Source organism: Hipposideros armiger, unplaced genomic scaffold, assembly GCF_001890085.2.
Source record: "Hipposideros armiger isolate ML-2016 unplaced genomic scaffold, ASM189008v1 scaffold_397, whole genome shotgun sequence".
NCBI classification, from domain to species: Eukaryota; Metazoa; Chordata; class Mammalia; order Chiroptera; family Hipposideridae; genus Hipposideros; species Hipposideros armiger.
In genome coordinates, this window is record NW_017731747.1 from 1,142,164 (window position 1) to 1,164,338 (window position 22,175).

Here is a 22,175-nt window from a genome sequence, read left to right on the forward strand (position 1 = left end):
CTGGACGGCTGCTCACTGCGGCTGCTGGCCACTCACGCTGGCTGCTGGCTACACACGGTAGCCCATGGCAACCCACTGCCACAGGGGCTGCAGCCGGTGACTCCCGGCAGCCCAGCTCCAGGTTGAGCTGTTGTTCAGCATCTTAGCTGTGGAGGGCAGTGTCAATGGCCCTCACATGTGGGATCCGAACCGGGGCCCTCTGGCATCCCAAGCCAGCTCTTAACCAATGCGCCACTTGGCCAGCCCTATCCTCAATTTAAAAAAAAAAATTATTTTGGAGTGGTTTGAGCTCTGAATTTAGAAATTCCATAAATATTTGAAATGGTCCCTCATGCAAACAATCAGAAAAGGGAAGGCTGGGAGTGGTGGGTATTTGGCTTTATCTGTCATTCTATTCACCTTGGACCATCTTCCCAGGTAAGACGTTCCTAGGTCCGGTCTTGGTGCACTGTCAGGACAGAAAAAGAGCAAAACTGACCATCGTTCTCTGTAAATAAATGAAATGAAAATCTTGTAAGATAGCAAATTCAGCCACCAGGGCTCCTGGGCTGGGCTTCCCCCATCTGGGGGCACAGGAAACCTCTGAAGGGGCTGGTGGGGGGGACCAGAAGAGGCCAAGCGATGCCCCCCACCCAAAGAAGTTGTGATCCCCTGTCCCCACACAACATGGGTCTTCCCCTTGGCATTCCCAGCGGCCCTCTAATAACTCTTTCCCCTTTACAGCCCATCCTGAAAGTGAGAGGGAAGTTGTCACAGCGGTTACCTGACATCTGAAGTGCTAAACTCAGTCTGGGCAAAGTGGCAGAAGTTAGACTGAATAGAGAAGTCATAACCCGCCTGGACCAAGCGGTGGGGATTCTGCAGGTTTTCTCTAGTTTGGGTGACTGTGGGTTCTGGGTCACGCTGCAATACGTTTGCAGCTTCCTTTGTTTTGCTGTGGTGAAGTCAGAGGCCCTGGGCTATCTGGGTCTGGCCACTTGGAGACAGTCCCTCGTCCTGACTTTGGAGGAATCCCAGAGTCCCGAAGGCGGTCTTGTGTTTGGGTGAGAACCAGGGTGTCTTGGCGGGAAGCATGGGATTGGTCTGGGAAGACCCCTCTGCCCTCCTCCTCCCTCAGGATCTGGGATGCTCTTTCCTCCTGCTTCTCTCCTGCAACTTGCAGGGCAGCTCAGAACAGAGAGAAAGGTCACAGAACCTATCAGCTTCCCTGGGAAGTTGTGGGCCGGCTTGAAGACACCATGGGGGGCCAGTCCTGGAGCTAGTGTCTGGGACTGTCCGAATTCCTGTGCAAATTGCTCAGGGCTTGGAAATTCCCACGGCCTTTCCTGGGAGCTCGGCAGACAGTAAACAAAAGTGGTCAAAGCCCTTGTTTCCGGCCAGTATAGATCCTTGTGTTTTCTTTATCCACCGTAATTGCACCCTATGGCGTCCACTGTCCTAAAGCTCCTAGCCCCATGGCGGACTTCCCACCCTCACTTCCTTCGTTATTAAGAATCTTGAAACTACCACTTGAGCTTCTTCAACTTGACTCTTTAGTTTATGACTCACCTGTAGTTTCCTTAGTTGTCTCCTTCCTCTAGGTCCAGAGGACTGAAGTGTCCTTCCTGGTTTCCAAGGTTGACCCCTCCTCGCTGGACTTCATCACACCTTTTTCTGGGGCTTGATCTCAGGGTCTCTCATCACTGGCTCGTTTACCTTGACTTACAAGCTGACCCAGGAACAGCCTCTCTTTCCTCTTCCTTCCCTGCCAGATTTCCCGGACGAGCCCATGCAAACCACCGCTGCTGTCTCCCCTGTCCTCATGTTCCAGCTCTCGCCCTCTGGAGCCTGTCGTCCCTGGGCTGACACCACCTTGCCCAACCTTGCCACGCAGCACCCACCATCGTGATCACCCCTCCTAGATAGTCTTACCTCCCTATGGGGCTGCCCTCTCCTGATTCCCCTACTTCTCTTTCTCTGCCTGCACTAGAAATTCCTTAAGATTCCATTGTTAAAGTAACTCTCTTCTCTCCTTGCCATATTTTCAGTTACCCAATAAACTTTGTTATCAATATCACAGGACTCCCAATCTAGTTCTCTAATTCCTGGCGCTTTTCAGATTGATTTTGAACATCTAGTGACCACTTCCCCCAGCCTCTTTAGGCCCACACCACATCTGTCCCTCCTCACTGCCACCGCCCCCCAGTCTCTCTGTCTGAAATCCAGCACCATCAACATTTAGCTCTTGGGGGTTCCCCATTAGATACTGTTATATCAAGCAGGTTAGTAAATTCACATGATTCTGGCAACTTTTCTTACACAGAAGAGTATAGTTTAAGAACTCAAATTTTAGTCTGAGCTAGAAAGCCCATTTTGACATTCATGGTCCATCCCTTTATAAACACACTATATGGGTGAGGGGACTGTGAAGAAAACAACCTTTTGATTCTCACAAGTTAAATATCACTTAAGCTACCTGATTAAAGTAAAACACTTACGTTTAGAATTTAGACGCTTTCATTTCTATTTAAGAACTGTTGTAGGAACATAAACTCAGGGACTCAGAAATGTTCTAAATGACTCCGGAATGCATTCACAACTTTGTGCTCAATTTCCTAAAATTTTTACCTTTCTAATCCCAAACTCAGTCCAGGTTTATGAATCAGGACTTCAGAGGTAGGTTTTCCTTTATTTCGGACGTGGAGGTGTCGCTACAATTTTTTTTCCCTTCTTCCTCATCCATTTCACAACCTGGTATCTGCCCCCTTGATAATTAGGCCCAATCTATTACCATTTGCACAAAATCAAAAGCCTAAGTGATCTTCTTCTAGATCTTAGGAAACCAAACCAAATGGCTCGCTGATGCCCCCCTCTGGCATGCGTCACTATGCCTGGAACACAAAAGGTTTTCCTTTAGGAGAGGAAAGATATTAGCCTGAAAGAGATCCAGGTGTCTTGACAACAGGTGTGGGTGTTCTCAGGCTTTCAAACTCCTACGGCAGACAGCGGCAGTTTGCATCAAAATCTGCAGGAAGCAAGCGTAGGCCAGGTATGGGAACTCCAGGAAGGAACGAAACATGCCCAAGAGTAAGAATTCCAACACATGGGAGGCTGTGTTTGGAAGGGGGGAGATAGGGATGTCCTAGAGGGTGGTGATTGATGAAGGGGGAACATGGCCTGGTGGTTACATGGAAAGGATGGAAAGTGACGCTCGCCACTGAGTGGGGGAGACCTTGGAAGCTGTAGGGAACTGAAAAAGCTGAAAGATGTCAGGAAAAACCTGAGGGTGTCTCAGACCTGCCACTATTGGGTGTATGTCCTATGGTCACCCCAACTACACTGACCTCAGTTTCTATTCTCTAAATTGAAGGACTGATGTGGAGAGGTCACTAAGGTTGTTTTTGGCAGGACGCGGATCTCTGAAATGTAATCGTATTTAGGAGGGCATCCTGACCAGAAAACAAACAGGAGCTTCGGGGTGGTTAATCCTTCTTAACGAAGGCCTCACACTGTGGTCCCTGCAGTGAGGCTCTTTGTTCCCCATCCTCTGGGAAAGAAGCAATGAAAAGTCTTGAGAATTTGGCCTCTGGTTTGGTTTTGCTTTGCTAGGTGCTGTTCGAAGGCGAGAAGGAACACAGGACGTGGTTGTTCTTTCCCGAGACCTTCTGCCTGGGAAGTACAGAGGGTGGGTTTGTCTCGGAGGTCGTACGTGAGTACACTGTCAGCACACTCTCAGCCTGTCTTGTACTTGCCCTCGGTCAGTGCACACAGTTGGGGACGTTCCCTACTGCTGTCAACTGTCCTCGCAGCCTGTGCTTGGGACCTCCATGTCCATTCTAGGCAGCCGAAGGCCCAGACAAACCTAACAATGGGGCCTCACGGGGCCAGGTGTACTTGCAAGAGCAAGATGGTTTAAAAAAAGCACCCAAATCTTCTAAAGGAAGAGGAGCAGTCTGGCATTGTTTTTTGGTAATAAATAGTACAGCCTAGAACAAAGTTTTGTTTAGGTAAGTCTAATAAAAAGTACCCAAAGGGAAAACACATGAAAAACTTTATTGTATCATACATGTCCAAATTTACATCAATTTGATATATTTCTGCTCGTTTTGTGGAACGCAATCATTGCACAATCTCCATAAATCTCTCAAGAGTCACCCTACTTTAGATCTTTTCATGCTTGTCCACCTCTGGCCTTCCCACCGCTCTCTGTGACGGCACCCTCTGCAGCCTACTGTGCCTTATGCACAGGTCCCCGTCATCCCCTGCATCCCGAGGGGCTGGCCCTGCAGCTGACGGCCAAAGCACTTTCTCTTCTGTTCTAGGGCTGAGCCCGCACCAGGCCAGTCGCTGAGCACTCGGCTTAGGCACTGTTTCTCCAGCCTGCCCACTGTTCTTTGTTTTCGATTTGTCCCACTTTCACCCCTAGCCTGAGTAGATAACTGTGGATACTCTGAGCAAAACTAACTCCAGTTAAGTTTTGTGGAGTACTCCAGAACCTAGATTTGGTGATTATTATTGTTATTTTTTAACAGAAGTGGGGAGAAGGAGGTGGGAAAACGTCCCTGGGCAGGGATGGCTGAACAGTGCAGAGTAGGGCTTAGTGCTCTGCCCCTCCCTCCTCCCCTAGGCCCGGCCAGGGCGGTGCGTGGCAGAGGTACTTCCCCCTGCAGGGGTGTGGACACTGAACAGCCACTGGGGTTTGAAAGCAAACTTGAGAAAAAAAAGGTAGTGATGAGGAAAGTCCACGAGGAATAATCTGACACGTCCTTTCTGAATAATATGCCCCTTTCTCATTTATAGCACTTATCAACAGTTATATTGTAGGATGATGCATTATAATAAAAAGAATACTATTACAATAGCAGTCATTTCCCATCTGGAGTGCTATTCAACCGCTTTCCGATTATCTCCAATTTTAATGCAGTTTAAACACATTAGAAACGAGTGACGATTCTCCAAACTAAGGAAAAAACCCAATAAGAAAATAAAATAGAAAACACATGCTAATTTAACGGCAAACTTAGAGTATTGAAACTAATTTTCAATACTCAACAGGAACGATCTTGGAATTAAGGAATACAGCAGCGGGGCCACCCTGTGCCCAGAAGGACATGAGAACATCAGCGCCAGATGGTCCATGCTGGGTCCTTGGGCTGATGCAGTAGTGGGGACGGTGCCTGCTGTGGTGAGCAGCTTGGCCACTCCCAGGGTTGTTGGCCGGGATGTCAGTGCTGTAACAGGAAGTTGGTAGCCACATTAAGGTCATTATTTGATGCTCTCAGGGCTTCCAAAGCGTCACCTCTGGAAAATCCCATCTCCATGAGCCGGGCAACCTGTACAGAAAGAAAACCAGAAACCTGATGAGGCTGACGACACTGCCACTAATACACCAGTCCCCAAATGTTCTTCACGTGAGTGTTGTAGGACAGGGTAAAAAACGATCTACTTTTCATTTCAGTGTGAAATCCGATGTGTAAAAAAACATTAACAGGCACAACATTTTAAAGTGATACTATATATAGCCAACAGATACAATTAATACAATTATTTCATTTACTCCTCCTTTTAGGACAGGAATGAGGTTCGGGGGTGGGGGTGGGGTGAGGAAGTGACCTGCCAGGACGAGCAGAGGGTGGCTGAGCCCGTGGGACTGGAAAGCAGGGCTGTGTACGCAGCCCCGGCTCACTTGCCTCCCACCACCTTCAGGGGCAAATCTGACTCCTGAGGAATAACTTATCAAGTCCCATTTCCTCACGCACGCCAACAACTGGTTCACTGAAGATTTACTTGTGACACTGGCAGACACCGACGACAGAAGTGCCTTTAAGTTCTTGGCATCACGCAGCCAAAGATGGCCCTGTGGGTGCCCGTACCTTTTGTGCGTACATGAGCGGCCACATTCGCTGAGCCCCTTGCCCTGCAGGCAGCAGGAGCCAAGTGCAAAGCGGGGCGGCGCGGGGGCAGGACCGGGGGCAGGACCGCGGGAAGGATGAAGCTGAAGCCGTAAAGGCAGGGAGGATGAAGCGTGCATTTTTTGGACCACAAATCCTGAATCTGTGAATATAGAGGTTTCCTGTACTTTTCCATACAAGCAGTCTCCATGGTCAAAATAGACAAGAATTACTAAAGTGTATTCATAACCTATTTTCCCATTTAAAAATGTATGATAAAACTATTTATGACCCTGGACGAGGCATCTACTTTTTGTACTTACATTAAACTCCACGACATTTACAATAATATATAGCAAAAAGTGATGCTCTTACAAAAGTTGAGATTTTTCAACAACATGTGTGGACTGACTGAGGACTCAGTCGCCATTTCTCATCTTGTTTTCTGTAGAAAACAATGTGTTTGGTGCTGCTCAGTGGAAAGAGAATGTGGATATTGGCCTCTTTCCCTCTCCTCCCCCTGCTGAGGGGAGTCAAGGTGCATGTGTGAGTGTGCGAAGGTGGGGGGAAGGGGGGACAGAGCAGGGCGTGGCAGGAGAGGAAGAAGTGGGCGCTGGGTGGGGGAGGCGATGTGGAGTAACGTCTCGGGCACCGCCCAGGCTCAGATCCCCAGACACCGTGTCCCTCAAGGAGCCTTAGGGAAGGGCTCACCCAGCTGAGAAAAGCGCACACAGGGGACACTTCTCAGAAGCTGGGGTTCTAGCTAGTGTTTTTCAAACTGAGGCGGTGATCCCTCATTAGTGGGTCAGGAACAGTTAGTGGGTTAAGACTAGGATTAAAGAAAAATGTGTGTAGCGAGGGTCTTCCTTCTATAAAATTTCATTTCAGTTCTTTATATTCACACATATGTATGCAATGGGCTGTGGTCAGAAACCCCTGACAGCTGTTTTCTAAAGGAACAGTCAGTCAGTGCCTGCAGGTGATTTCCAGCTCAGCTCCCTGGGTTGACGGATCGTGTGGACAGAATGGCAGGAATCTTCTAGTTTTCTTTCCCACTCAAGAATGTCATGGACATTCAGACTGGCCAAGACAGAAAGCTCTTCCTCCAAGGGAGAGACTCTGCCTCTCACTAGTTGCCATCGGTGGCACTGTAACGGCACTCATTTTGCCTGTAAAGTAACAGAAAACACTCCCTTCCCTTTTCTGCGCGAAGCCCTGCGTGTCTAAAGGCTGCCCACCTCCTCCCCTCCCCGCTCCGCTTCTCCAGGCCAACACCCTGACTCTTGGTCTGTCCCAGGCCACCTGGCGCCATGTCCCCCACCTGCACTGGTGGTGTCTCCTCTGCTGGAAGGCTCTTTTCCTCTGTCCTTGGCCTGCTTAATGCCTCTTCATTCATAGGATCTCAGGGTGCTTGGCCCTTTCCTGTGGCTCCCAGATTAGGAGGATCCCCAGAGTAGAAGTCTCATGGCCCCACTGACCTCTGTTCTGTGCTCCTCACGGCTGTGACTGTTACTTGTATTTGTAGGGTTGATTGCTTTTCCACACCACTCACTGTATTGTAAGCTTTCTGAGAATCAGGCTGCTTTTGTTCATTCTTTCGTCTTGGTACCCAGCACTTTCCAGCCCAGGTCCCCGCCACTGCCTTTCAATGCTTGCCCTTTTAAGCCATCTCAGAATACGGTACCCAGAACTGAGCACATGGCATGATGTGACCAGGGCAAAGGGCAGCCAGACTGTTGTCTGTCTGGAATTGCAGCCCTTAGTAGAGGAATGCTTTAGTAGTGTGTACACGTCTGTATTTGTATGTGCACGTGCCCTTGTGTATGTAGCTACATTGTACTGCAGTGGCCAGTTAAGTTTTAAGTTGGAGCCTGCCAGAAATGCTCAGGCATTTTCACATGAAATGATCTCAGGCCAGGCTTCTCAAGTCCACCCTATCCATTTAGACTTGATTTTCCAGGTTTAGGACTGTACACATCTCTATTAAATTTTTCCTGATTGTTTTCTAGCCCAGCAAAACTATTTTCAGTTTAAATTCTGTTGTCTACGAGGCTAATCAGCCCCTGCAAACTTGTATCATCCCCATTCTGATGAGCAAACCTCTACAATGCCATTCAAGTTATCATCGATGGAAACGTTAAGTGGGCAAGATCAAGGATAAAGCCCAGAACTCGCCAGAGAACTCGCTTCCTATTCAGGTGGCTAATCAACATTTTCTGGGAGATCTTTAACCAGTTTCAACCCACTTCACATCATTATCTGTTGTGCATGTCACCAACATATCTCTTAAGGTGATGAGATGTTGTCAAATGTCTTGGTGACATCCTGTGTCAACAGGATCAGTTTGGTGCCGTCAGACCACAACACTCCTTAATGTTCACAAGTCATCTGCTTGGTAAACTATTTTAGGCTTCTGCCAGACATGAAACATCAGTTTTGCCGTTCAGTTCTCAGAATTCACACTTTTCCCTTTCTTTGGGGGCATTTTAGACTGAGTGTTACTCACTTTGCTGCTTCTGCCCTGATACACACTGCGAGAGGGAGCTACAGTTAAGGGCTATGGTCTTTAGTGGAGCAAACGCAGCCCGGTGAGGAAGGGGGCCGCTCTCCCTGCCCTCTCTCTGTCACCCGCAAACATGACACCAGGGCCCAACAACGTGGCCATTCATAATGACTCTGAGCAGCATGGTGAACACTACACTCATTGTCACTTCTTTCGCATGTTTAGCACTTTAAGCATAGCTAAGGACTGGCTGCTTCTTCGTACTTGGCAGGCAGGAACACATCTATTTGGCAAATTTTTGTGATTTATAATCTGCAGTTAATCCAGAAAATGCTGACGGTGAGCTGGCCATACAGACACCAAGGCAGGGCAGCAGCACCCACTGCAGGCCCCAGGCCATGCAGGGCCTGCCCCGCCCCGGAGAGGGAAAAGTCCTCAGGCCTGGGGCAGCTGGAGTGTGTCCTAGGTGGTAAGGGATGCCCACTGTGAGGAGAAAAGCTTCCTTTACACGTGAGGCTTCTCGAGTTCATACACAAACAACTACTTCGCTGGTTTTCACACCTAAGCTGGGTTTCTTGCAGGTCTTTGCTGAAGAGAGTGTTTGCTGTTACAAGCTCATAGAGGCTGGCTGTTCATCCTGGCTTTGCAGCTTTTTGTGTTTTTTAGGGGTGAGAAGACAAGTGTGACTGGAAAATTTTCATTGCTGGTATTTTTTTTTTTAATTTTATTGGGGAACAGCCATGGTTGTTGGTTATACATTGCTTTCATGCTACAATGGCACAGTTTTAGGGAGGGCGCAGCTCACAGTGGCTCATGCTGGGGATCGAACCGGCAACCTTGGTGTTATCAGCACTACACTCTAACCAACTGAGCTAACCAGTCACCCTCATTGCTGACCAGAGGAAGAAACCTAGGAAGTAGAAATAGTGTTAACATAGTTCTTCTTTTAAAAACAACTGCACTAAGGAAAGGTATCCATAAGTTTTCCCTAGTGTCCAAAACTGTAAACATCCATGGAAAAATGAAATTGCATATGCTTGGGCTTGGGTATGTGGATAATAATTAGCCATGAAAGACAGAAATAAACAGAGGGGTTCCGACGGTATTTCCTAACTGCTCCCACCCCGCAGAGGAGAATGTATGGATGGGGCCCCCACGGCACTGAAAGATGGCCACGCATTCTATTGCTGTCTCTTCTTTGGATGGTTCAGTGGTTCACAGAACAGATGATACGGAATGGGGCATAACCCAGCAACACAGAGAATAGGCATTTACAGCTCTCTTGGATGGATGCTAACAATTAGTGCTGCAGACCTTAACATTTATCTGTGTGGAGAGGCCAACTTGCCCAATCCTAGCACAATTCGTTACTGTTTCTGTGTGACGTGCTTATTAGCCAGTGACACATGAGTTCCTGTGCTCAAATGGCAGAAAGAGAAAATTGAGGCCTAGGCAGACCAGTGGTCAGGTAAGCAAAATGTAGACGGGGTTCCACACATTCGCAGTTCCTTAAAATAAAAACACAGGGGAGACTGGCAGCTGTTTTAGATCTGACCCCAGTGCAAGAGAATCATCACAGGTCCTGCTGCTGGCATGTGGGGACCCGGTCAGTGGCAGGGAGAGCCTGAGCTCTGGAGTTAGGCTCCAGCTGGCCATGTATTCACTGTGTGACCCCAGGCAGGTGACTAAAGCCTCAGCTTTTAGTTTTCTCACAGTTTTGGGGGTGAGAGATGCACGTGTGAAAGGTCTAGAACAGTGACTGGCACACAGCAGGTGCTCAGTGAGCATTACCGCTTATGATAATTATTATCCTGCTGAACAGCGATTGGGCCAGGCCTGGGTGTGTGAAGATCCCTCCCTCTGAAACTCTCAGGCCTCAGTTCACAGACTGACAAAACCGACAGCGTGACGAAACCACCCTTGGGTTTTGTTTTTGGCATTCACTTTAACTGCTTCCACTTTACTAGTTTTATATCCTTTGTTGGTCAAAGAACTGATGTGTGTTTTACAACGATCAAACGCAGGCTTGTTTTCAGAGAGGGCCATGGCTAGCACGGAGTGGTTGGAAGGAAGTCTGGGAATGGAAAAGCCAACCACTCTGGGATCATGGTTAGTCATTAAGGGAGAGGCCTATGTTCCCCCAGATGCTAGGCACCTGATTAAACATTGGCTCCACAGCTAAGGACACCCACAGGTACACCGCCACGGCTAAATATGCCACCCTTAAAACCAAACGCAAGGGAATTTGCAACCTATCTAGCACTTAAATGACATAAACAAGAATTGGCCCAAGAAAGCTAATGTGATGAGATCGAATGAAGTCAGGAAGATAGGAAAAGTCTTCTTTTAAAAAGGTGAGCAAAAGCTTCTAACAAAAGGTCACTCTTGGAAATCCCTTACTTTATACCTGTATAAATTCTAGGAATACCGTATTTCCCCATGTATAAGACGCACCCTTTTCCGAAAAATTTGGGGTCTAAAAACTGGGTGCATCTTATACGGTGGTTGTAGATTTTTTACTTGCATTTCCCGCTTTTTCGCGCTTGTTGTCTTTGCGCTCATTGTTTCGCACTTGTTACCAGTATATTACAGTAGGTTACGTTTTGCCACGTTCTGCCCAGAAATGGCTCAGAAAAGATTTTCATACAGTGCTGAATTCAAGTTAAAAGTGATCCAGTTTGCAAAAGTGAATGGAAATCGTGCTGCTGAACGTAAGTTTGGTCCTCCTCCAACTGAGAAAACAATCTGAGACTGGCTATGGGAAGAAGAAACCCTACTGAAAACGCCACGGCAGAAGAAGGCCATGAGAGGCAATATGTGAAGACAGGTATTCGTCATCAGACACAGATGAGGACAAGCTAATGGCTGGGAGTTTTGACAGTGATGAGGAGTTGTATGACTTTTATGATGACTAAAACTTGAGTTCAATAACTTTATGTAATATAGTTTTTTTCAAATTTCAGGCCCCAAAATTAAGGTGTGTCTTATACATGAGAGTGTCTTATACATGGGGAAATATGGTAGTCAATTCTGATAATCACATAAATAATGGTATTTATAGATATTCGGTCTCCCTCTCTCCCCATCCAAAGCATGCTATTTTATTAAATATATTAAACCATATTAAACCACACTGAAAACCTAATTTGTTTTCTCTCCAGGCTGTTTCCTGTCTTTTTAGTTCAGCGACTGCAATGAGAACTATTACCTGATCAGATCTAATATCTAAGGGAAGAGAAAATACCAATGTAAAATCTCTTGATCTTATTTGACCAGAAGATAAAAATGCATCCTCATCAGTTGAAACCAAGTTGTGAAAGTACAGGGATGTCATGAATTCAACGGGTATTTACGGACCGTCTCCGCTGTGCTACGGCCTGCCCTGAGGAACCGCAGTGGGCTGGGCTCAGAGACTCAGGCTGCTCTCCCTGGCAGATGGTGGGCTCCGAGCGGGCTGGTACCGCACTTGCTACAGACTGTAGCACTCAGGAGGTGTTTGGGCATCGGTCAGAGAAGGAGTGTAAGTTTAGCGATGTGAGTTCTTTAAGGAGCTGACGATCCACTGGGGGAAGACAACCAGTAAACATCTTGAGGGCAAAATGAGAAAGCTGGTAAAACACTTTGAATACCGGAAAAGAAGATGCTAAGGTAGAGACGTTTTCTGATTTAGGCAGAGTCAAGAGCAAGGCCAATGCACACTTTGCATCTCACTCAGTACTGCCTGGCAGGTTCGCAGGAGTCTTGTGTAAGCACTGGCAGTTGGTTTTTTGTTTTTCTTTTTTGTAATGCAAGTTCCTGACTTACGCTTTGGTTGCCCAGGCATCCACTTCAGTGATGGCTATCTGGAATAAACGCATTGCCAGCCATACATTAGATAAAGAGTCAGGCTGCTTCCCCCAACCGAGGTTCCTTTGTTTTAGAGATCTTGGTTGATTTCAATAACTGACCATTTATTTGGGCCAGTTGTTTTTTTTCTCTTCCAGCACTGTAAATTCCCACTCTTATGTTTTAAATTCACCAAGGAAGAGAGGAGCCCATGAAACCCTAGATCCCCACCTTTAACCCCAATAAAAGCAGGACCCCAGGCCCCTACATGCCAGCACTTCTCTTTCTCCCCCCTCTCCTGTCCCCATCTCGCTGTCTTGCTCTCTCTACTGTGGACCTCACTGTGTGGCCCCAGGCGTGCTGTGTAATTTCTAGGTCTTACAAGTAATAAACATTTATTTTCTCAAAGTTTCCTGATGATTATTGCTAGGCTGAGACCAGTGCAAAACAAGTCTGTTTGGAAAACTTCAAAAATGCCCCATAGGAATTTTCTAAAAAGCATTTCCGTCAACTGATTCCGCCTCTGTTTCAGAGCACAGTAAGAACCTTCTTCCTCCTTTTGCTTGTGTATCACAGGGAAGTTTCCATCTGAAAATTCTCGCCACAAAACATCAGAGTTCATCTTGGTTTCTAGTCTAAAACCCTGAACGATCCTTTTCTCTAACTTCTTGTAGAAACCAGACATCATTGGTTTACTAGCCCAAAAGAGTGAAGTGAATGCTTTCTCTGTCTTACACATCAGCTTGTTCAGAGCAGCTACAGTTACCCAAAGGTAACATCTCCAGCTGAAGATGTGACTTCCGAGAGGCAGGGGTCAGAGACAAGTCAACGTCAGGGATAGTAAGGAGAGGCTGGCACTGAGATCCTAGCTTAGCCTTATCACTGCTGTGGAGGCGCATCTGTGGAAGGTGCCCCTAGTGACCTTCAACTCTGTCAGCTGGTCGTCATCAAGGACCCCTCAGCTGCCTCCCGTGGCCCGAGGCCCGGGTGCCACAGCCCCAGGGGCCATCGTGAGGTGTGGGAACTTGGATGGGAGCAGGCCCCACAGGACAGCACTGTCACTGTCATCTGACAGCACTCCAAAGGAGAACAAGGTGGAATACATTTTCCAATATTATGCTTTTCAAAGGGAGACCACGATGAATGAGAAAGGAAACCTACAGGGATGAAGATAAACCTGTATCAGTTTTCCTTTCAATAAAACCACACAAACATTCTCGATGATTAGGACACGTGTCCCTACTATCTCAAGATAATTCTTAAGAAAATAAAAGAATTCCCACTTTGGCACTCTACTTTCAATTCCACCACTTTTTGAGACAAGTGAAATAGGACATTCTTTCCAGTGAGATTTATAGCAATTCCTCTCGGTACAATACTCCTCTGTTTGTTTTGTTCAAGACTGTGGTTTTCTTTAACTTCCCTTTAGCTAAGTGTGTCAAAAACAAAAGGATTTTTTTGGTTCTTACTTCTCAAATTCTGACGCTTTGCAGAAAGCGATGCCAACCTGGAAGGTGGCCCGACCCAACCCCATGCTGGGTTGCTCGTTCGTGGTAGGCAACGTCCCGGGGGCCACAAGCCTCCCTGCCAGGAGAAGCATCTTGGGAGAAGCTACAGGAGCTGCGGCTTGCCCTTCCCTCCCCTTCACTGTAACCATCGCATGAATTTATAAAGGCACGCCCCCCCCTCCTACCGTATTGCCCCTGCGGCAAGCTCACCACCAGGTCGCTGCGGGTCAGGGCAGCTCTGTCCCCTAGCACTTTCTCCTTCTTAGAACTGCTGAACCCCTGTGATCACATCTCTTGGTGCGAGAGCTGTTTGTAGTTATTTTATGTTCCTGCCCAGCTCCAGGCTGCTCAGTGGCCCCTTATCTTTGCACTCTCCTGTTTGGTTCAGGTTTTGGTATTGAGAAGACCCTCGCTACAGGCTGCATAAGCTCCTTTGCTTATAATTTTTGGAGAGCTCAGCAGAGTTAGGCACCCTTCAAAAGTTAGTTCATTATTTGACTGCCACCCAATATTTCATTTGAAGACATTTAACTTTGGTGTTTTCTTAGAAAACAACATTTCCAGTCTTTTAGCATTAGAGACGGAAAAGTCTGACATGGTGCCACTGTCTAACACATTATTAAGTGAAAACAAGTGTTCTTTTGAAAGAGAAGTCCACTGATCACACTGCCATGTTCAGCCCTGCTCTAATCGCTGCTGGGGCGCCTTCTATGTGTCAGGCTCTGTGTTGGGTAAGAAATGAGGAAGAGATGGTATCAGCCCTCAAGGTGCTCACTGCCTACTGGATGAAAAAGATAACGTGCAAGTCACTAGAGCAGAAGCACAAAATGCGCCTCAAAACAAACACATATTAGTGAGAAGACTGTTTTATAAGGTATTTCGGAGGTTAGTGGGTTTTTTTGGGAGACAGTGGTGAGGACTCCTGAGATGGGAAGAGAACCTCACTGAGATTTAGAGTCTCTCCTGCTAAATACATTTTGCTGTCTATCAGGTGAGATTGAACGTGTCTGTGTGCTTTGAAGCCATTCTCTTTCACTTGGGTCACAGGATATTTCCGAGGACATGACTGGGATCCACATGGGGGGTCTCATGTACTATAAACGTACTAAGTGGTAACAAGTCTCGTCTGGGCAACAGTCCTGTAAGCACCCCGAATGTAACATATTTCCTGGGCAGGGGGGAAAGAAATTACATACATAGTTATGGTTATAATACACCTTTCCCTCCATGTCTAGTCCATCCTCCAGGGAACCTCAATGATGTAATTCTGTCTCAAACCTTGTCACGGTTCTTTAGTGCCTGCAGCATAAGGCAGAAGTCCATGCATGATCAAAGGCCATTGGGGGGCCTGTCCTGCCCCTTTCCCAGACAGTGCCCCCCAGTCACCCTCCAATCCAACTCTGCCCCTGTCCCTCCCCCAACTGAATGCACTTTTCGCCATGCCACGTCTTCACAAATGCCACTGCTCCCAACCCTCCCAGCACTGGCAATCCTTCTCAGCTTCAATTGCATTGGATCCTTACTTGGCTCCCTGCCCTGGGCTCTGCACCATCTGAGGTCAGGAAACTAGCTTTATTTATCTCTGCATTTCAAGAACCTAGCCCAATGCTTGGCCCGTGCACAGCAGACAGTTGGTAACTGTTGGCTGAATAAAAGGCAGGACAGCGTAAATGGAAGAAAGGACGTAAAATTTGTTAACAGTCCATGTTTATCTCCCTTTTGTGAAGTCCTAGCTTTGGGTTTAGTCTTAACTTCCTTGTTTGAATTTACCTGTGTCCCCCATTAAGCATAAACCAAAAGGTCATTTTCTAAGCTTGGAAAGGATTTGAGAGAGATAAACGTGGTAAGTTTTTTACCTTTTGATTAAAAAAAAAAATGAAGCCAGTATGACAAAATTCATTATTTGTTAATTTTGAGTATGGGTATAGTATAAAAATCCCTGGTTGAAAGAAAAAAAGGAAAAGAGAAATTGAAATTTACATATATACACACACTTATTTTTAAGATAGTAGACATTTGATTATTAAAAAGTTATTGGGTGGTGCTTGGTTTTGGTTTTGGCATATTCTTAAAAAGGGCTGGGGTAACATCTGCAAAGGGTGATGAATTGTCATTGGGTTGGGGTCTGCTCATTGAAAAATGAGGAGTGGATTGTGAAGAACTGAAAATCCAGAAACTTAATAGTAGCAAAAGTACAAAAGGTGGCCAAAAATTTCTGTGGCTGTATGTTAGACTAGTACTAGATTTAATAAGGGATGCACGTTCTTTCTTAGAATATTTTTTGTTTTCAAAATAGATGGACTCCTCCATTTCCTGTCTTAAACAACTTGCACTAAAATTCCTGAAGTATTTGTTTACATCAGAAAAAACTCAATCATTTCTACTTTTTTTGGCTTAGAAAATTACTCAGTTTCTTAATGCATTAAAATTACATGGCAGATATTAAATAAAGAAAATATAGCACAATTAACTGAAAAATTAAGCATAAAAACATTTTAATTTGAGGTGTCTTGATGTGTTACTAACAAATATTGTAGATAATATCCAGCCTCAACAAACTAACCAGGAGGTTATATATTAACTATACATTTCTGAATGTTATTGTAAATGTCTTGAGGGCAAGAACAATCGTTTTTACCTACCACAAGAACTACCAGGCATCTACATAATAAATAATGCCAAGGAGGACTGTGTCTTCACACAGTAACAGTCTATAATGGCCATTTTCAAGGTAGTCAAGAAACCCCCCAAAAACAAGATTTAGAAACTCAATGAATAAGGAAGCATACGTTAAAAACCACCTTTCATGTAGTTACATCTCTTCATAACACAGCACAGAAGGATTAAATGCTGTTTTATACTGATATTCACAACCTGTTAACCTCACTGTTGTCATTCTGGGAGGATCAAGGAAAATGATTCATTAAAAAGCCCTCAAGACTTCAATTGCACACATTCTCTTGTTATCTTATTTTTCAAAATGCCAAAACTAAGAACTGTCTCACCTTTTAATACCTCACACGGTTAACGGCTGCTCAGTGAGGAATATGGCCTGAGGTTCTGTGAAGTTAAGAGTAACGGAACAGGATTCCATTTCTTTTCACCTGAATTTGGGAGTATTAGCTTATGTTTTAAACCTGTTATCATAAATACCTTACAAATGCTGAGCTGTTGGGCTTTATTTTCTTATTGTGGGGATAACGTTTTTCTAGAATTTCTCTACTGGAGGTGGAAGAGAACTATGTGTGGCTCTTCAATCCACTGCTCAATCCTAAAGAGTTGCTGAAATGATCTGAGAGGCTGGATCAATTCACAGGCACAGTCCACTGGTTTCTTTCAAAGTTTTTGTCATGGCCTAATCCAGGGTGGCAGTGGGGGCCCTACCCAGGGGCTCCTCTTGAGTTCCCGAAAAAGTCAGGACACAGATTTGCTACAGGGACCGGGTGACTTGGGTCAGAATGGCATTTGTTTACTCTGGGGACAGGGATGGAGGAGGTGATGGCCTGGATGGTGTGACCAGCTATGAATTGCTGACCGTGATTTGCTTTCATGAGAAGAGAGCATCACATGCAGAAGGAAATTTAGAAGTATTGTTATTGCAATGCTCTAAACTTACTCTTATGTATTTTTTAAAATTCTAGTTTGAAAGAATTTCAAACTTACAGAAAAATTTCAATAATAGCACCAAGACCCCTGAGTACTCTTCATCCAGGCTCAGCAAATGTTATTTTGCCACAGCTGCTGTTTCTCTTTCATTCTCTTTGTTTATACATACACATTCTCACACATGTTTCTTGAGCCATTTGAGATGAAGTTGCCTACATTGTGTCCCTTTACCCCTTAATATTTCAGTATGTATTTTATTTTCTAAGAACAAGAATATTCTAAGAACAAGACTGACCACAGTCAGTACAGATACCAAATCTAGAAGTTCGATAATAGAAAACAATGAACTAACCTACAGTCCAATTTCATCAACTAACTCTAAAATGTCCTTTCACCAAAAAAACAATTTCCAGTACAGAATCTGTTCCAGGATCATGTATGGCATTTAGCTAGCATGCCTCCCTAAATCTCCTGCAATCAGGGGCAGTCTGTGACATCAGCACTGTTGGAGAACACTGATCAGGTCAGGTATTTTAAAGAACGTCCTTCAAATTGGGATTGTCTGCTTTTCCCTTACAAGCACAGTTACACATTTCTGATGGTAACACATGACAGATGTGTCCTTCTCAGGGCATGCCCACAATGCTCTTTGTTCCATTATTGGTAATGTTAACTCTGATAACTTAGTTAAGTTGAAGTCCAATTTCTCTATACAGTTACTATTTTCCTTTTGTAATAAGTAACTTGTAGGTAGAGACTTGGAGATTATATAAATAGACTGTTCTTCATATAATATTGATTTTTCCCTGAATTGATTTTTATTCTGATAGTTGCAAAACTCTAATTTTCCAATACTATCTTTTTTTTTTCTTTTTTAGCTGAGCCATCCTGCCACCTGTTGGTAGCTCAGCGGCAGCTCAGCTCAGGCCGGGAATTGAACCAGCAACCCTGTTGTTGCTCAGAGCTCACACTCTTGAGCGAGCTCTTAACCAACTGAGCCACTCGGCTGGCCCTCCATCATTCTTTCTTTATTTATTACTTTACATTCTACTGAAAAAAAAAGCATTTCCCTTATCCTTGAGGCTATATTTATATAAATATTTATTTACCTATTACTATAAGCATGAACTCATGGATTCTCACCCCCAACCCCTGCCCCATGGATTATATTATAGTACTGTCCTTATTTATTTTGATACTCAAACCTGACAGCTCAGATATGGCCAGTGGGAACCCCCAGGCTGGCTCCAGCATCGCTGTGGCATGCCCCTCAGTTATGAGGCATTTCCTACATTCCTTGCATATGGTGGTTGGTCCAGGGTCACCTTGTGCCTTCCTTATCCTGGGCCTGGAACCCACCATTTCTCTAAAGAGGCTGGTTCCGATTAGTGGGTGAAAGTATTTAGAAACTAGATCTGGGCACTAAGTGTGTGCTCAGTGCTCCTGCGATGCTTCTGATTCCTTTCGGTCGACAGATCTAAGATACGTGCACACACACACATAGTTATTAAATTGAGAGTTTATGCTGGTATCTCTAATTCCTATCCAACCACACAGGATTCTTCCTTGCCCTCCCCTGTTCTGTAGTTTTATTTTCCTTCAACAGTAAGACCAACCTATTTCCTCATTTGTTCAAATCTATAATACATAATTAACATAATTTCAGAATTGATGCACATATGCCACTATAAAAAATAAACCTATGAAAAGTTTACGACTTCTTTGCAGTTTTTTTCTTTAGTCAGAGGGCACATTATGTTCAAAAGTTACTGAAATTAAGTCTCCCCCCCCCATGACTATATTATTCATTTAAAAATCAGTTGGATCATTCATTTCTGTTTCTTTTTAGTTTTACGCATGTCCCTATCAATTTGCTTTTTGAATATGTAAAACATTAACTTGATTCCTAAAGTCAAAACCATACAAAAGGTGTGCTCAGGAAAGCACCACTTTCTCCCCATCTAGCTGCCTCCTTCTCTCCCACCCCTGATAGGGAACCAACTTCAATAGTTTCTTACAGATTTTAAAATAAGTGATCTCAATGTATCTGCTTTCAACCCATGCCGTCCTCAAACTCAATAGGACCCACAGTAGCCAATAAAGGCCCAAAATGTCGATAATTGCTACAGGTGGCAGTTTAAATGTTATCAAAACCTTTCTATTTATGTGCTCGATTTCTTTTAAGTCTTGTTCACCAAAACTGCTTGAAGTCTGAAGCACTGGTTTAGGGCAAATGCCAGGTGTTACCAATTACCTGTTCCTCAGAAACCTCCAGAGGAGGGGATGCTTGCTGTTCAGACCGCCGACCATCCTGATAGTTTATATTTTGTCTTTGACGTAAAGGTGGGAAGAGACGATTCCAATTGATCATTCCTCCCTAAAAAGAGATCAATACACAAGGATCAGACACAGATGGGGAAAAACCATCATAATGCTTGGGAGAGCTTTCTCTTACAAGGCAGTCACATCCATAGACTAGGAAAGAAAATCTCATATTGATCTGCTGTATGCAAGCAATCTAAATTCTAAAGTATTCCACCACCCTTCAATCAATAGGCTACAATTGGCACTGGCAGTAGGTGCACAGCAAGAAGAGAGGGTAGCGGGTACTGTCAAAGTAACTCATTCAGTTTGGCTCCGCAGACGTTCCTAACCTCAGCCCCACTGTGTCCCCACTGACGTTGTCCCATCTCCATGACTCTACGGCACTCAGGGCTTTGACAGGTGTGACAGGAAAGACGCCATGGAGAGGAGGCGAATTCACTCCACTGATTAAAGAATTCAATCTGGAAAGCTAAACTGTTCAACATTTTAGAAGAAGAGAATATTTTTTATGTCACTGGGATAGCAAACGATTTCTAAAACAAAAATATAAAAAAATAAATCATAAATAAACGGACGGCTAAAAATTATCACAAGTAAGAACTTTTGTATGACTAAAAAACATAAAATTGGAAGACAAAGTACAGATTGAGAAAAGATTGCAACACGTAACTGACAAAGAATAGTACCTTGAGTATATAAAGAACACTTATAAATCAATGAGAAAAAAAGATTCAAGAGAAAAGTGGCTAATATATATGAACAGACAATTTACAGAAGAGAAAAGCCTGAGTCAAAACATAAGATGTTCAGGGGCCGGCCGAGTGGCATGGTGGTTAAGAGCTGGCTTGGGATGCCAGAGGGCCCCGGTTTGGATCCCACATGAGGGCCAGTGACGCTGTGCCCTCTACAGCTAAGATGGTGAACAACAGCTTGACCTGGAGCTGGGCTGCTGCCAGTGCCGGCGACGGAGTAGGCTGCAGTGAGGCTGCAGTGGGCTGCCGTGAGTGGCCATCCAGGGGCCGGCAACCGATCTGCCTCACCCAGGAAAAGCACAATGATAATACCAACATGGGCCAGTGAAGAGACGTCCTCCACAACTAGACTGAAGAACAAAACGACAGCAACTTGTCTGTTCCCCTTCCCCTGATTCCCCAGCACTGTTCCCCTCCCCCAGATCCCCAATAAAATCTTTAAAAAAAACCCCCCAAAAAACATAAGATGTTCAACCTCACCAGCAGTAGGAAATGCAAATTAAAACAGCAATAAGTATTTGATACCTACAAGACTGGCAAAAATAAGTCTAACAATAGCAAGTATGGGATGATGTGAAGGAAATGGAACTCTATATATTGTTGATGGGAGTATAAATTGGCACAAATATTTTGAACAACAATGTTTCAAGATCTAGTAAAACTGAGGATGTTGTATGAGCCAGCGATTTCATCTATAGGTAGCTACGAGTGCCTAATGGGGCATTTATGAAGATGTTCTGTGAAACGCTGATTATAATATTATGTAAGAAAATGTAAACAATTGAACCGTCCCTAAGTAGGGAAACAAATAAATGGTTCTATTATATAAAAGATTATTATATGAACAGCCAGAATCTAGATGTACTTGGATAAATCTCAAAAATACAATGCTGAATGAACAAAGAAAGTTATATAAAAATATGTATATATTTTTATTTAAATTTATTACCATTTATTAAATTTATACCATTTATTTAAATTTTAAAAACACTCAGAACAATAGTGTACTATTTAAACTATTTTATGACTATGCACTAGTGGTGCTATCCCAGGGGATATATGGAATGTCTGGAGGCATCTTCGGTTGTCTTGTGGGGGGGCCTGGAGGTGGGGGACAGGATGTGGTGCTGCTGGCACCTAATGAGTAGAGGCCAGGGATGCTAAGCATCCTATGATGTACAGGACAGACCTTACAACAAAGAATGGCCCAGACCTAAATGTCCAGAGTGTCTCGGTTGAGAAACCATGACATGTATGCATATGGTAGAATGCAAACATGCACAGGCATTAGGCGTGACACACCAGGACAGTGGGAAGGAGAATGAACCTTTGAGTTTGTAACATTTTATTTCTTCAAAGGGAGTGAGAGTGAAAGAGTAGGCAAAACAAAACAAAACCAAACCCCAATTTCTCTACTCCCGTGATAGTAAAAAAGTGCTTAAAAAGCAGAAAGTTACAGAAGCTCTAGGTTCTAAAATGTTTTGACACTGATCTGCTCTTTATGTAGGGTTAAATACGAGCCTCTACAAACAGGAAACGTTTCCTTCACTTTGTCTTCTTCAAAAGCAGTAACCACATATTCAAAAGAGGAAAAAAGAAACAGCAATATCTGTTATTAGTTGGTAGAGGAGATTTTCAGATGAAGCAACCCACGTTTCAACAAGTTTCCCAGGTGATTCTCATGCTCGCCTGAGTTTGAGAACCATGGCTTTATGCTACTTGCTCTACTTTTGTATACGTTTGAAATAATTTTAATGAAAAGTTAAAAAAATTAAGAAAAATTAAG

General features: G+C 44.6%; 1 protein-coding gene across 1 annotated transcript in view; it reads right to left on the reverse strand.

Annotated features, from left to right (window-relative positions):
• Positions 1-4,013: 4,013 nt before the first annotated feature.
• Positions 4,014-22,175, reverse strand: part of UBAC2 (UBA domain containing 2) — a 172,234-nt gene continuing 154,072 nt past the window's right edge. Inside the window, exons 8-9 of the mRNA XM_019663688.1 lie at positions 19,567-19,689; positions 4,014-5,312 (exon numbers count right to left, since the gene is read on the reverse strand). Coding sequence (XP_019519233.1) covers positions 5,205-5,312; positions 19,567-19,689 — 231 coding nt within the window. The 3' untranslated portion in view covers positions 4,014-5,204. The remainder of the gene's footprint in view (positions 5,313-19,566; positions 19,690-22,175) is intronic.